The sequence below is a fragment of the Macaca nemestrina genome, chromosome 9, assembly GCF_043159975.1.
Source record: "Macaca nemestrina isolate mMacNem1 chromosome 9, mMacNem.hap1, whole genome shotgun sequence".
Lineage (NCBI taxonomy): Eukaryota > Metazoa > Chordata > Mammalia > Primates > Cercopithecidae > Macaca > Macaca nemestrina.
Window position 1 is genome coordinate 782,453 of NC_092133.1, and position 14,353 is coordinate 796,805.

Here is a 14,353-nt window from a genome sequence, read left to right on the forward strand (position 1 = left end):
CAGGCTGATTTTTGGTACCAACCCTGCGGTACCGCCCCCAGGAGGCCTGCTCCGTGCAGTGGATTGCACGGCCTTTCTTCTCACCACAGGGAAGGGAGGTGCCGCTCACAGCTGACTGGCAGGGGGAAGCAGAGAGCTGCACCCGACCCCGGGACATGCGCCCGCCAGGCCGTCCCCAGTGTGAGCACCGGGCTCCTGGCCACCTCGAAACCGCAGAGCCACAGTGGCCTTTTCTCAGGCAGGCAGCCCAGGTGTTTTCTAACTTTAGCAGCCACATTTGTCTACTCACTTTTCCCTCGTTTGGGTTCTCGGTGAGCAGGATACAGATTTGGGCAGAGCTGGCCAAAGTGGCCCGGAAACAAGGCGTGTGGGACGTCTGTCGGACGGCGAGCCGCTTCTGCCTCCTGTATGACAACGTCAAGGTGAAGAAGTCGAGGCTGCGGAGAGGTTTGTACCCGCCCTCACGAGTGCGTCCCAGCCTGGCCACAGCCGCCCTCTGGGTGCGGGAAGGGTTATGGTTCATGCAGTGACAGCCCATGGGGCCTTCACATGAGAAAGGGTATAGCTAAGTCACAGTAGTAGTAGTTCCCACTAATTATCAGGACTGCCAATCACGGGGCGGCGGCCACATCTGGCTGCGTCGGCCTAGCCACAAGCACCATCATCATGCTCCGTCTTCAGTCACTGGGGGCCTCGGAGGCTCAGGCAGGGGCAGCCACAGCCAGCAAGCAGATGCCCATGCGGGGCGCCTGCAGGCAGAGGGCAGTGGCCACAGGCCCAGCGGGAGCAGGACGTGAGTGGGGCAGCCTCATCAGTCAGCACCAGGCCCTGGAGAGGCTCCTGTCTCAGGGACAGTCAGGACCCAGAGGGACGAGGGAAGTGACAGAATGGGCACAGGGGGCCTGGGAGTCCTGCAGGAGTTGGGGGGGAACCCCTCAAGAAGGTGGGTTATGCAGGAGGAGCTGGGAGTCCTGCAGGAGTCAGGGAGGGAACCCCTCCAGAAGGTGGGGTATGCAGGAGGAGCTGGGAGAGCCACAGGTGCCAAGAGCATTTGCAGGAATGTGGCCAAGAGCGAGCCCTGGCTGGGGGCCAGCACTACACCCAGCTCCGCCACCCCACGGAGAGCTCCTCCAGCCCCTTCCTGGGCAAGCTGCCCACCTCCCGCTCACCCGCCTACCTTGGTGGACCCTACTGGGAGCTGGGGAGAGGCTCAGGCACTCCAAGATGGGCCAGGAATTCTTGTGTTTTTATATATTTGCTGGAAAAAAACATGATCCTTACCTGCTGCCTTTTTTCTCTCAGGGAAGAAGAGGCGAGGTAGGGACGGCTCGGTGCAGGACACCTGGAGCCACCCTGAGGTCGCCCTGCAGAGGCAGGTGTGCCCCGACCTGCTGCGGAAGTTTGCAGAGGTGGGGTTCATCGGTGCTGAGGTGCGTCCTGGGGGTGGGGTCGTCGGGGCTGAGGTGTGTCCTGGGGGTGGGGTCGTCGGGGCTGAGGTGCGTCGTGGAGATGGGGTCGTTGGGGCTGAGGTGTGTCCTAGGGGTGGGGCTGTCGGGGCTGAGGTGTGTCCTGGGGGTGGGGCTGTCGGGCCTAGGTGCGTCCCTGCACCACAGCGTTGGAGGGTTGCTTTCCTGCATCCGCACAACCTCTGTAGAGCAGGCGTTGGTGTCCACATGGCCTGTTAACCCACTGCAGATATTTATCGTCATAGAACCTTCTGTGCTTCAAATAAAACAAATATGAGGGAGGGAAAACTTCCTGGATTCTTGGGAGATTTTCTAGGAGAAAAATATAACCCAAAATGTGCATGGGTGTAAGTTTCTCTTGGGAATCATTTCCGAGTGGTGAATCTGCAGTTGTGTGGATGACACATGGCGACCGCCGCTCCGCGGGGGGATGGGACCTCGGCATTTGCTGCAGAAGTGCATTGAATGTGGCGTGATGTCCGGGGCCCCTGCCATGGGGCCGCCAGGCCTGTTCCTCCCACGCAGGCTCAGAGACGCCCGGGCTCGCCCTGCCCAAAGTCAGCAGGTGGAAATGGCAGAGTGGGATCCAAACCCGGCCCTGGGACCTCGGTCTGAGCTCGCAGTCACTGCGCTGCGGCAACATGAGCGTGGCCTTTGTGACACTGTGTGACTTCAGAGTTCCCAGAGCCACTCTCGGTTAGATGTCTGTGGACTGGCTCAGTGGCTGCATGGCCATCAGCCTCGGAGGGCAGGGCACCTGCAGATTTATGGAGTATGTCCGCCGAGTGGCTCCCAAGTGCCAGGCCCATGGGCTCAGCTGGGGTCAGGGTGAGAAGCGGCACAGACCCCTCTGCTCAGGGAGCCAGAGGTCAGATGGCAGAACCAGAGCCAGCAGAGGCCACGGTTCTGTGCCATGTGCTTGTGCACACTCCACAGGCCAGTGCAACCCTTTCCCCTCAAGCATTTAAAACGTAATGATGATGTAGGAGAAATGCAAATGCTGGCCGGTGTCTGCTGATACCAGGAAGCCGCTGTTGGTCCTTCGGGGCCGCTGGGGTGTGCGGTGCTCTGGAAGGACCTTCTCTTCCCTGACCCTCGTGCTGATGGGTGGAGAAAGTCTGCGAGGGACGGGCTTTAGTACCTGGAGTGGCTGTCGGGGCAGGCCCGGCTTGGAAAGGGCGCAGCAGATGGTTCTCCCAGCCTGTGCTTGGCATTTTCAGATCAGAGCTGAGGGAAGGGCATGTGTGTTTCCTGTCTGGGGCTGGCCCGTGCTCCACCCACAACCCCTCCCACTGCATGTGTGTTTTGCAGGCCACGGTTCATTTGCTGCGGTCAGAAGGTGTAGAGCTGAATGACCGGGCCATCCCCCCAGAAGACCTGAGCCAGCACCCAGCCGGCTACGTGCCTGAGCCCCCGGAGGCGAATGCCGAGTGGATCACATACAGGTGGGCAGAGGCGACGGTGGCCTTGAGCACTGCCCGGGCCGTGGGTCAGAGGGTGCCCTGCACTCAGCCTGGCGTAGGGAGGGACGCCCTTCGCATTCGTAAGGACACAGGCTTCTCGTGTCGGGGAAGTGTCCACTGTCATGTAAATGACATTGAGACCATGAAAGAGGAAACGGGGTGATGTGGCCTCACTTGTTTTTAGCAGTTGTTCCTAGCAAGACCCCGGGCATCGTTTGTTGTCACTACGAGGAGAAGTTCACGAGTGTCTTTTCCACCGTGTCACTCTCGTCGGTCCCTCTGATGGTGCATGAAAGGCAGCTGTGGGGAGGTGGTCTTCGGTCTTCGTGGCAGGAAATAGAAGGAGCAGCTTCTGTATTTGCTCAGAGGAAAAGCTCTGCTCTCCCTCCTATTGTGGGAAAAGCCATCAAGGACTGCCTTGGCCTCGAAAACTCCTTGTGTGTCAATATGCAAAATTAGTTTGTACAGAACATCTCACGGGATTTGCCGACATGAGGCTCCAAGTTCAGAAACAATCATGAAATTGGAGTGCTTTACCAGCAGTGATGGTTTTTACCTATTTTTAATCTAAAATTAAATATTTTTAACTTATTTTTTTAATTGACAAGTAATAATTTAATGTTTCTGGGGTGCATAGTGACGTTTTGATCCATGTAATGTGGTGATCAGATCTGGGTAATTAGTGAATCCGTCGTGTTGGACGTGCGTTGTTTCTCGCTGTTGGGGACGTTCAGTGTCCCCCTCCCAGCATCCCCGTAAACTATAGTTGCTTACCGTGCGTAGGACACGGGGACTTATCCCTCCGATGCAGCTGCGCCAAGCACATGAACGTGGTAACCTTGGGTGTCCCGACCATCCATGCAACAGAAGCTGGGCACAGCGTCCCTGTCCTCACCGGTCACACGGGGCAGAAGGAAAGTCAGCTGTCCCTGCTTGCTGTGCACGCCTGGAGCCACCCAGCCAAGCCCTTTGGAGGGAAGAGGTGGTCAGGCAGCAGCAATGACGATGACGGCCGCAGGCGGCCTTTGTCTTGGCCTCTCGGGATCCCGTCTCCTGTAGCAGCTCTGGGCTCTGTGAGGAGCTGCCTGGCCCAGGCCGGCCCCAGGCTCCCAGCCCTCACAGCCCCATCATTTCAGGCAGGGGCTCCGGATGCCTTTCCAGGCATCCCAAGGCCCAAGGCTGGGCAGGGCTCTGCACTCCTGCTGGGCCTGCTCATAGACAGAGGAGAGTCTGAAAATCAGGGCTCAAGCTGTTTGTAGCCTGTGAGCTGAGAGTGGCTTTGACACTTTTAAATTTGTAAAACAAAATAGAAAAAATATAGTGAAGACTATGTGGAGCTTGCAAAGTCCAAAATGCTGTTTGCCCAGCCTGGTCTAGTGGGACGGACAGACCCTGTCCACGTCCACACTGCTGAGTGAAGGCTGACTGCCCTGCGCTCCGTGTGCCGGCTCCCTGGGGAAGGGCGTAATTCAGGTGGGGAGGAAGAGGAAGATGCTCGCTTGGGCAGGAGGGAGGGCGGCGCTTTGCAGTGTGGAGCAAGGCCAGGAGGCACGAGGCAGCTGCAGTGTGGCTGGACGCAGCCTCGGGCCGGGGGCCGGAAGTTTGCAGGTGAGCGGGGGTCCCGTGGCAGGTGTGAGTGCTCGTGGCCATGGGAACCAGCTGGGGCTGTTGGAGGTGTCCAGGGAGGATGAGGACAAACTGGAACGAGGGGGCCGCTGGGAATGGGGAGCACCAGGCTGGGCCCCAGTGCTTCAGGTGGAGCGCGCAGGCTATGGGGGGCTGGGTGGAGGGTGGGGCAGAGTGTCTCCGCCCCGTGCAGCCCCCACAGGAGCCCCTTTCTGAGCCCAGGGCTCCACAGACTTCCGGAAACAAGGGAGTCTCGTAGAAGAGTCTACACTGTCTTTAGAGAGGACGGGTGGGAAAGACTGTTTCACACGTAGGCAGCCGTCCCCAGCTGTGTTAGCCCCGGGCACTGGTTTTGTGGGAGACAGTTTTTCCATGGACTGGCTCGGGGGAGTCTGGTCCCGGGGTGAAGCTGCTTCCACCTCAGACTGTCAGGCGTTGGTTCGGTTCTCACAAGGAGCGCGCAGCCTAGATCCTCGGAAAGCGCAGCTGGCAGTGTGGTTGGCCCTCCCATGAGAGTGGAACGCGCTGCTGATGGGACGGGAGGCGGGGCTCAGGCGGGAGTGCCAGTGGCAGGAGCGCTGTGAATGCAGATGGAGTTTGGTCGACGCCCACCCGCCCCCACCCGCTTCCCGCCTGCAGCCTGGTCCCTTACAGGCTGTCCTGGTCCTGGCCCCCGGGCTGGGCACCCTGCATGAAGGGCTTGGCTGTCCTGGTCCCGGCCCCGGGGCTGGGCACCCTGCATGAAGCGCTTGGCCGTCCTGGTCCCGGCCCCGGGGCTGGGGACCCTGCATGAAGGGCTTGGCCGTCCTGGTCCCGGCCCCGGGGCTGGGGACCCTGCATGAAGGGCTTGGCCGTCCTGGTCCCGGCCCCGGGGCTGGGCACCCTGCATGAAGCGCTTGGCCGTCCTGGTCCCGGCCCCGGGACTGGGCACCCTGCATGAAGGGCTTGACGTGCTCATTTTGCAGAACCTGGGTGGAGAGTCTATCCCAGTATGCCATGAATAACTGGCTACGCTCCGCGGAGATCGGACAGGAGATCCAGGAGGCGTGGATCGTACAGAACGCTGTGGTCTACGTCCTGAACCACAACCACCACCTGATCCTGGCCGGGCGGCAGAAGGAGCTGGTGGACGCCCTGTACCACCTCCTGAGCATCGTCAAGGCCACGGGCCACAGTGGGTGTGTGTGGGCGGTGCTGCGGTCATGCAAGGAGGGGCTTCTTCCCTCGGGAGACCCCGGAACAAAAGCAGGCAGCTGCGCTCCGTGGCCCTCTGCGTCCCAGCAGAGGAGGGTCGTGGGCACCCGTGCATCTCAGGCCTCCTACCGCGACCTGAGGACTCTGTGCATGGGATCGGGGTGTGGCCTGCGGGGGCCAAGATTCCCTCTGACAAGCGTGTCTCCCAGGGACCCCGTGATGCTGGTGACGCTCTGCAACACCTTGGCGCGAGGCCTGATCATCAGCTGGATTCCAGTCCAGGCTGCTGAGAAGTCCAGGAAATTCATGCGACCAAACACGTTTCACAGCCCACTGGACGCAGGAGCCACCTCCGAGATCAAAACAGCGGTGGAGGTAGCACCTCCATGGTGCCGAGAGAGAGACAGGGTTGGGGGGAGAGAAAGGTGAACAGAGAGAGGAGAGGAGAGAGAAGAGAGGAGAAGTGAGAGGAGAGAGAGGAAAGGAGAGAGGAGAAAAGAGAGAGAGGAAAGAGGATAAGAGAGAGAGAGGAGAGACAGGAGAAAGGAGAGAGAGAGGCAGGGAGAGAGAAGAGACAGAGAAAAGAGAGAGAGAGAGGAAAAGACAGAGGAGAAAGGAGAGAGAAGAAGAGAGAGGAGAAGAGACAGAGAAAGAGGTGGGGGGGGAGAGAGAGAGAGAGGTGTGTGTGTGAGGGGGCGGGAGTGGAGGGAGAGAGCGGGGAGGCAGCTGATCCCACCGAGACAGAGCCCTGCAGACCTGAGGCTGGAGGCTGGGGCTGAGCTTCTGAAGTCTCCTGGAAAGGCCCTGGGAGAGCAAACTGCCCTCAGTGGAGGTGACAGACGTAAGAACAATTTAGGAAGTAAAACGTCAGGGGCTCCATTTGCTAGGAAGTAAAGCCAGGGCTGGAGAGAGGAAAGCAAGACCTGTGGGTGGGTGTGGGCCTCCCCTCGGGGCGGGCTCCAGGCTGAGGGGAGTGGAAATAGAACCAGAAATGGCGGATTGGAACAGCGGGAAACAGGGACAGTGTCACCCACAAATGCAGCCGTCCCAGTAAAATGCAGCAGACCCAGTGTGTGGGACGATCCTGGTGGCCCAGGCGGATCATTTATCCCACGGAATTTGGATTTTGTTGTAATCCAAAAGGAAGGGAAAAGGGAGTGTTCACGTTGACGGATGTTGCCGAAGTGTGTGTCAAGCCACTGCCCGTTTCTAACTCAGAACAGCCTCAGAGAACCCGGGAGAAAGCCGGTTTCCTAAAGGGTCAGGGGAGTCGGAACCTCCTGGAGCCTGTGTGTGGAGCGCCCGCGGTGGGGCCGGGGCAGGGAGGCCTTGAGTGTCCCCGCAGGGGCACAGGGAGGGAGCTGTCCCCACCCTTGAAGGAAGACTTTGTGCTAAAGCTCATCCCGCATGACCCTTTCTGGGCCATGGATAAAACCGTGGGCTGGAGAGTCTCGAGCTTGCGGCACGGCACTCACGGTCAGCACTGACGGTCAGCTGTGCTAGGCCACAGCCAGAGAGGGCCCTGGTGCTACCAGCTCCCAGTGGGGACGGCTGGCCCTGGGCAGTCAGTGTGATCCAGCCAGGATGGCCAGGAGCACCGGCTGTGGCATCAGGTGCAGGTCGTTCTTCTGAGAGGGGACCAGGGGCCGGCTCCAGGGACCTGCAGGGATCAGGCTGGAGGCTGCGGAGGGGAGGGCGCCGTGGGCAGCTCGGGCAGCTGTGAGTGCAGCTGAGCCTGTTGTGGGCCCCGGGAGGCAGCTGGGGGTGCAGAGGAGCTTCCCTCTTGGATGTGATGACGGCTGGATCCAGATGCTGAGAGGAAGCGCCGGCACTGACCTGGCAATCCGGGAGCACAGAGTGAATGGCAGAGTGAGAGGAAGCCGGCTTGGGCAGTGCCTGGACTGGCAGCCAGGTGGTGAAGAGGGGAGTCAGTGCTCCCCAAACACATTCCGATGGAAGGTCTGTGTGGAACTTGACCAGCGTTTGAAAGTTTATCCAGAAGCAAGGATGGAGGGGGAGGAAGGGGAAGGACGCTGCCCAGTAGGTGTCTGTGCTACTGAGATGTTTTACAAGGAGCAGGTGTTCCCAAGACAGCTCAGGAGTGAGAGGACCGGGGTGCACTGGAGGGCAGGTGGCAGCTGCCTCCCCGTGTGTGCGGCTGTGTCCTCGTCCTCGGCGCCTGGGGGTGGGGCTTCGTCTGCTGGGTTTTTGGTGCAGCCCTGGGGGGCCTGAGGTCTCATGTGTTTCACAGGCTGGAACAGGAGCTGGGTCCATCCATCTTTTAATGGTTTGGATCTTGGCTCAAGGTCCCCTGTTTAGAATTCAGGTTTCATGACCAAGAACACATCCATCCTAGGTCTGCGAGTTTGCCCTGAACCTGACCAATGGGAGTGCGCCCGAGGAGACGGTGCCCACCAGCACCCGGCAGCAGCTCATCGCCACCTGGGTCAAGGCCAAGCAGCTGCTACAGCAGCAGATTGGGCCGCGGCTGGGCACCGAGGAGCAGGTGGGCGCCCCTGCCCGCATCTGGCCTCCGATCGAGGCCCTGTGGACATAGAGGTCCAAGACAGCTGGAGGTGGTGGGGCCCCCAGGACCACTTGGCTCCAGATGGAGCCACCAGGGATGGCCTGGGCACTCCCTTTTCCCATTGAACTCACTGCCGCTGACTGACCTTGAGTGCGGCACGGGGCCTCCTCTGCCCACCTGTCCACGGGGTCTGTGAGCTGCTGGGCCTGGGGGATGCTGCCCTCTCCCGAGGAGGAGCGGGCCCAGGGCCGGCCCCATGAGCTCCTGGAAGGCCTGATGGAGGAGGGGCCTTGGAACCTGGCCAGGAGCCAGGGCCGAGTGGGGCCCAGGGAGGTGGGGAGGGTCCAGGCATCAACCTGCCTGGCCAGGCAGCCACCGTGTCAGGCCCACTGGTCCTTCCCTCCTCGGGGATCCCCCAGCCAGCAGACAAGGCTGCCTCACACATGGGGCCGCACAGTCCTGGGGCTCCTCGTTGTATGAGAAGATGACCTGCAGATTCACAGTTAGAAACACAGCCTGAGGTCTAAACACTCCCAATTTCGTGGTCTGATTGTTGCCATAAAACTAATACCTCGTAGTGTTCGATTCACACATGTTCCAGACTCCCCCGCACTCTCGGGCTGAGGCACTCAGGGCATCCTTCCCACCAGGGCACCAACGAGGATGTCAGCTCGGTGACCAGAGTCCTCATTGCCTTGGAAATGTACTCATGCAACGGGCTGGGCCTCATGGACTTCACTGTCCCCTCCCTGGCCCAGGTAGGTGTCCCCAGGGGTCTCCGGAGGCCGGGGGCCCAGAGGCGAGGACGCCGAGGGTCCGAGGTGTTGCCCAAGGTGGCTGGAACTCAAGCCTCATCGTGCATGCTGACCCCCACTCTGCCCCGCTCTCCTCCACCTCCCAACAGAGCTGCGCCCCTCTGCGCACTTCCTTCAGCTTTATGCTCAGAGTCCCCGTCTCCTGGTGTGAGGCAAACGCTGTCTGAGCGGACCCTCCATGTCCCGCCCCACCCTGCGCCGCTCAGGGGCAGCCGGGGACTGCACACACCAGTCCCGTGTCCAGGACACCCTGTGGAGTGTGGGAGCTGCAAAAACATCAGGGGCCCTCACAGGCATGGACGTGGTAGCTCAGCTTTTGTGGTCTGTGGCGCAGTGGCCCTTCGCAGGCCACGCCTCTGTGTAGAATCACACGTGCTGCGTGGTCCGTGGGGCTGCAGCCGCTGGAAGGTCGTTGTTGCTAACACGGTGCTCCTTCTCTTGCCACCCACTGGAAGTTGGTGAAAATGGCTTCCGAGTGCAACTGGTCGGACCCCCTGGTGGAGCTGCAGACCCTGACGCGGCTGACCCACTTCGCCTATGCGGCACGTGACCATGAGACCACCATGGCCTGTGCTCACAGGGCTGTGGAAATGGGCATCAAGTACCTGAAGATATTTGGGCCGTAAGTAAGCTCTCATGACTGGACCAATTCCCCCAGAATGGGCAGGGAGCGCGGGCCTGGGCTGCAATCACAGATCAGGGTGCATGTGAGCCCCGCCAGGTCCCCAGGCCCCATCCAGAAACCTTCCTGTGGGCCTCAGCCACGTGCACAGGCAGCCTCCTCCTGCCAGCCCTGGGCCCTCATGGACACAGCAGCAGTGGCCCGTGGAAAGCTGGTTGGGAAGGATTCTCAAGTCACGTGGGCCTCCCAGGAGGGGTGTGTGGCCTGCTGGCTGCGTGTGCATCGTTGGCACAGAAAGTGGGGGCCTCAGCCTTCAGAGGCTGGGACGAAGGGCCACAGATGGGGGGCTCCCACCCCAGATGGTTCCTGCTCACAGTTCCGGAGGCTGGAGGTCCCATCGAGGTGCGGCAGAGTTGGCGTCTGTCGAGGGCCCCTTCCCAGCTCCCAGACGGTGCCTCCTCCTGTGTCCTCGCATGCGGGAAGTGGCAGGGGCTCTCTGAGGTCCCTTTCATAAGGGACTAACCCTGTTGGTGAGGGCTCCATCCCCATGATCCAACCCCCCTCAAAGGCCCACGCCAACACCATCACTGTGGGGGTGAGGATCTCCCAGCAACGGAATTCTGAGGGACACGGACACTCTGCCTATGGCAGATAGAAGGGAATTCTGAGGGACACGGACATTCAGCAGGTAAAAAACTGCCATTTCTAATGACATACAGCTTTGAAATAATTTTGAATAGACAGATATGCACGCTAATTAAATTTGAAAATAAGGGTAATTTCAATGAAAGAAAATGGCCTGTGCATATATAAATTCTCAGACGTTATCTGAATAAATTTTCCACTCTTGGAAAGGTAGATTTAGCCTCAAGTTGTTTTAGTCTCCAGGAGGCTGCCAGCCCCTCCTCTTATTTAATTCTGAGTTTTGGGGGCCAGCCTAGGGGGAATTATTATTATTATTATTGTTATTATTTTTTACCCCCCAGGGGGGTAGTTGGGAGTGAGACTATATATAGGCCATAAAGAATAGGACTGCGTTGGACCAAAATAAATGGGAAAGTCGTGGTTTGAAAAGAAGCTTTTGGGAAGTGATGAGTCATTTTGCACCAGGTAATAGGGGAAAATCGTGTGACCTCCAGCAAACACATGAATGGTGGTTTCCTGGAGCCAGAAGCACTTCGGGGTCGTGGTAATTCCCAGTGTTTTCTGTGTCCTAGTTTTACCCTTTCTAAACACTGTCCTTTTTGAAAGTTTGAATATATCCACATTCTGTTGAAACCTTGAAACTAAAAATTTAGACTCTTGTCGTCATCTTAAGTTCTTCGTGCCACTCGTAACCTCCCAAAAAGCCGTCTCGAAGTGACGTAGGTGATGTCTTGGGCGTTTTCTCTCTCAGCCGTGGAGAGCTGTGGAAGGAAGAATCGCTGCTTTTCTCAGGCAAATCGGTTTCTTGGTGTCTTTTGGTTCTCACTCCTCACCTGCTCCTGATGCTCTGACCCCTTTGATAGATCAGAGTGCTCCAGAATAATGGGTGGTCTTGGGTGGTGGATACATGGGGACAGGGACAGTTAAATTGGGAGCCTTTTTTACAACCTTGATGAGTTTTTTCCCCCCAAGTTTCCCTCTCCACTGAAATGCCACACCAATGCTTGTCAGATTCCTGAGGCGGCCAGACCAATGTGTTGTTTTTCTTTATTATATTTTTTTAAAGCTTCCCTTGAGAGAATAGATGGTAATGGAGAGAATCATTTAACAAGGTCCTGGTTTCTCTTGCAACACCGTAGCTACACTTGCCTGCTTTTATGTGCAGTTTTGTAGGGATCAGCTTGGTAGACAGTACTAGCAGGGAAGCAACCCGTTGATCTTGGTTTGCAAGCCCGTCTCCCGTCAGTCCTAGATTAGGCCGTGTTCGGCCACGCAGGGGCGTGGGTCGATGCGTGCTGCAGCAGTGGGCATAGTGAATATAATCTACCCCGTTGGCAAAGGTGTGTACCAAGCGAGTTTAAATAATTGGTGTGGATTGGCCAGTAGCTAAGAAGTGGGCTTTTAAAGAGTGTTGAAGATTGAAAGGTTGTTTTTTTTTTTTTAAAGGAAAAACCATTGATTGTAGATAATGAAAAGCTAGGGTTTGCCCTCTTCATGTCTCCCATCCTTCCAGATAGTTACATCCAATGTCTGCTCCCCTTCCAGACAGTTACACCCAATGTCTCCTCTCCTTCCAGACAGTTACACCCAGTGTCTGCTTCCCTTCCAGACAGTTACACCCAGTGTCTGCTTCCCTTCCAGACAGTTACACCCAGTGTCTGCTTCCCTTCCAGACAGTTACACCCAGTGTCTGCTCCCCTTCCAGACAGTTACACCCAGTGTCTGCTTCCCTTCCAGACAGTTACACCCAGTGTCTGCTCCCCTTCCAGACGGTTACACCCAGTGTCTGCTCCCCTTCCAGACGGTTACACCCAGTGTCTGCTCCCCTTCCAGACGGTTACACCCAGTGTCTCCTCCCCTTCCAGACGGTTACACCCAGTGTCTCCTCCCCTTCCAGACGGTTACACCCAGTGTCTCCTCCCCTTCCAGACGGTTACACCCAGTGTCTGCTCCCCTTCCAGACGGTTACACCCAGTGTCTGCTCCCCTTCCAGACGGTTACACCCAGTGTCTGCTCCCCTTCCAGACGGTTACACCCAGTGTCTGCTCCCCTTCCAGACGGTTACACCCAGTGTCTGCTCCCCTTCCAGACGGTTACACCCAGTGTCTGCTCCCCTTCCAGACGGTTACACCCAGTGTCTCCTCTTCTTCCAGATAGTTATATCCAAAACTGTTTTTCCCTCTCCCCTACCTCGTCCCCCCTATTAAAATAGAAACGGGGATTGATTGATGTCCTGCTGCTGAATACATGTAAAATTTGTACAAAAGTATCTTCTATGAAAATGATTTGTCATCTGTAGACTTGTTACCTGGGAGACGTCTTGATGTAAAATCCCATCCTTTGGGTTGTGGGTTTTTTTTTCTCCAAATAAATCTGATCTTAAAAAAAAAAAAAAGGAAAAAAAGAAAGTGGCCTCTGACTCGGGTCCCTCGCGCGCCCTCCAGAGTCAGCCGTCCCGCCAGGCCCCGTCGGCAGCGTAGCCGGACACAGAACATTCCCATTCTTTAATTTTCACGGATCTCACTTTTAGTGGCTTACCGTGTTCCATCCAGTCGGGCGATTATTATTGTCCCTAATCTTTTCCCCGTTTTTGAATACGAGGCCGTTTCCATCGGTTGTAAATGCTTCCGCGGTAAAGGTTGTTTCCCTTGAGGTTCTTTTTGGCCAATTTCCTGGGTCTAATAATCCTGGAAGATGAAACTGCCGACCCAAAGGCTGTGAAGATGTTTTCTGTGGCCAAATGGCCAGTGTGGCAGCACCTGCCAGAGCCGAGGAGCACCCCAGGCCCACGCCCCGTTTTCCCACGGCCCTGCCCACCGGGATGGCTCCAGGGCCTGTGTTGGCCACACCCGTGGGGATGCGAGGCCAACATGGGAACGTGCCAAGATGCCTTTCACGTTGGCAACTTCCACATGTTCAGGGTCTCCTGGGTGCTCAGAGGCACAAGCAGGCCAGTGCTCAAGACGGCACCGTGTACCAGGCCCCCCGTTCACTTTTCTCAATGCCCAGGATGGGGCATCATGTGCCCGGCCCCCATTCACTCTTCTCAGTGCCCAGGATGGGGCATCATGTGCCAGGCCTCCATTCACTCTTCTCAGTTCTCAGGATGCGTCATCACACGCCATGCCCCCATTCACTCTTTTCAGTTCCTAGGATGGGGCATCACGTGCCAGGCCTCCCCTCACTCTTCTCAGTGCCTAGGATGGGGCATCACTCGCCAGACCCCCGGTTCATTCTCCTAAGTGCCCAGACAGGGCATCACGCGCCAGGCCCCCCGCTCACTCTTCTCAGTGCCCAGGATGGGGCATCATGTGCCAGGCCTCCGTTCATTCTTCTCAGTGTCCAGATGGGGCATCATGCACCAGCCCCCCCGTTTACTCTTCTCAGTGCCCAGGACAGGGCATCACGCGCCATGCCCCCCATTCACTCTTCTCAGTGCCCAGGACGGGGCATCATGTGCCAGGCCTCCGTTCATTCTTCTCAGTGTCCAGATGGGGCATCATGCACCAGGCCCCCCGTTCAGTCTCCTCGGTTGGCAGGCACTACTGTTCCCAGGCTCTAGAGCAGGAAATGGGCAGGCAGAGGCCAAGTTGCTCCTGAGGCCACCCAGCTGGGGTGAGTGGCAGAGCTGGGACTGAACCCAGGCGATGGGCTGCAAGCACTGCCTTGGCAGGGGTGAGGCTGAGAGTGCTCAGGAGGCTGTGAGCCCTGCCAGGAGCCATGCACCTGGGACCTTGCCCTGCTGGCCTGGCACTGCCGTGTGGTGCCCCATGTTCACCAGGGGAGCTGGAGGGAGAGCGTGGCAGCAAAGGGCTGGAGCAGGGTTGGGATGGAGCCATGTCCCACTGTTTTCTGCCAACATCGAGGGGCTTTTCATTGCGAATGATCTTTCTTCCAAAACCATATGGACAGGATTCCGTGCCAGGCCCCCCTCTTGGCATCCCTCTGTCAGAGGCTAGAGGTTACGTTTTCCCTGCAGTCTGTAATACAAATCA

The 14,353-nt window shown here is 57.9% G+C and overlaps 1 protein-coding gene across 5 annotated transcripts in view; it reads left to right on the forward strand.

Moving 5' to 3' along the window:
* LOC105471092 (cilia and flagella associated protein 46) overlaps positions 1-14,353 on the forward strand; it is a 125,100-nt gene that overhangs the window by 22,375 nt on the left and 88,372 nt on the right. For all 5 annotated transcript variants that reach the window (XR_011607560.1, XM_024789507.2, XM_024789503.2 and 2 more), the window contains exons 15-22: positions 320-447; positions 1,303-1,430; positions 2,778-2,911; positions 5,521-5,733; positions 5,959-6,124; positions 8,106-8,255; positions 8,927-9,034; positions 9,547-9,713. Coding sequence is in view for 4 of the 5 variants with exons in the window: in XM_024789507.2 (XP_024645275.2) it covers positions 320-447; positions 1,303-1,430; positions 2,778-2,911; positions 5,521-5,733; positions 5,959-6,124; positions 8,106-8,255; positions 8,927-9,034; positions 9,547-9,713 (1,194 nt within the window). In the remaining variant the exon portion in view is untranslated. The remainder of the gene's footprint in view (positions 1-319; positions 448-1,302; positions 1,431-2,777; positions 2,912-5,520; positions 5,734-5,958; positions 6,125-8,105; positions 8,256-8,926; positions 9,035-9,546; positions 9,714-14,353) is intronic.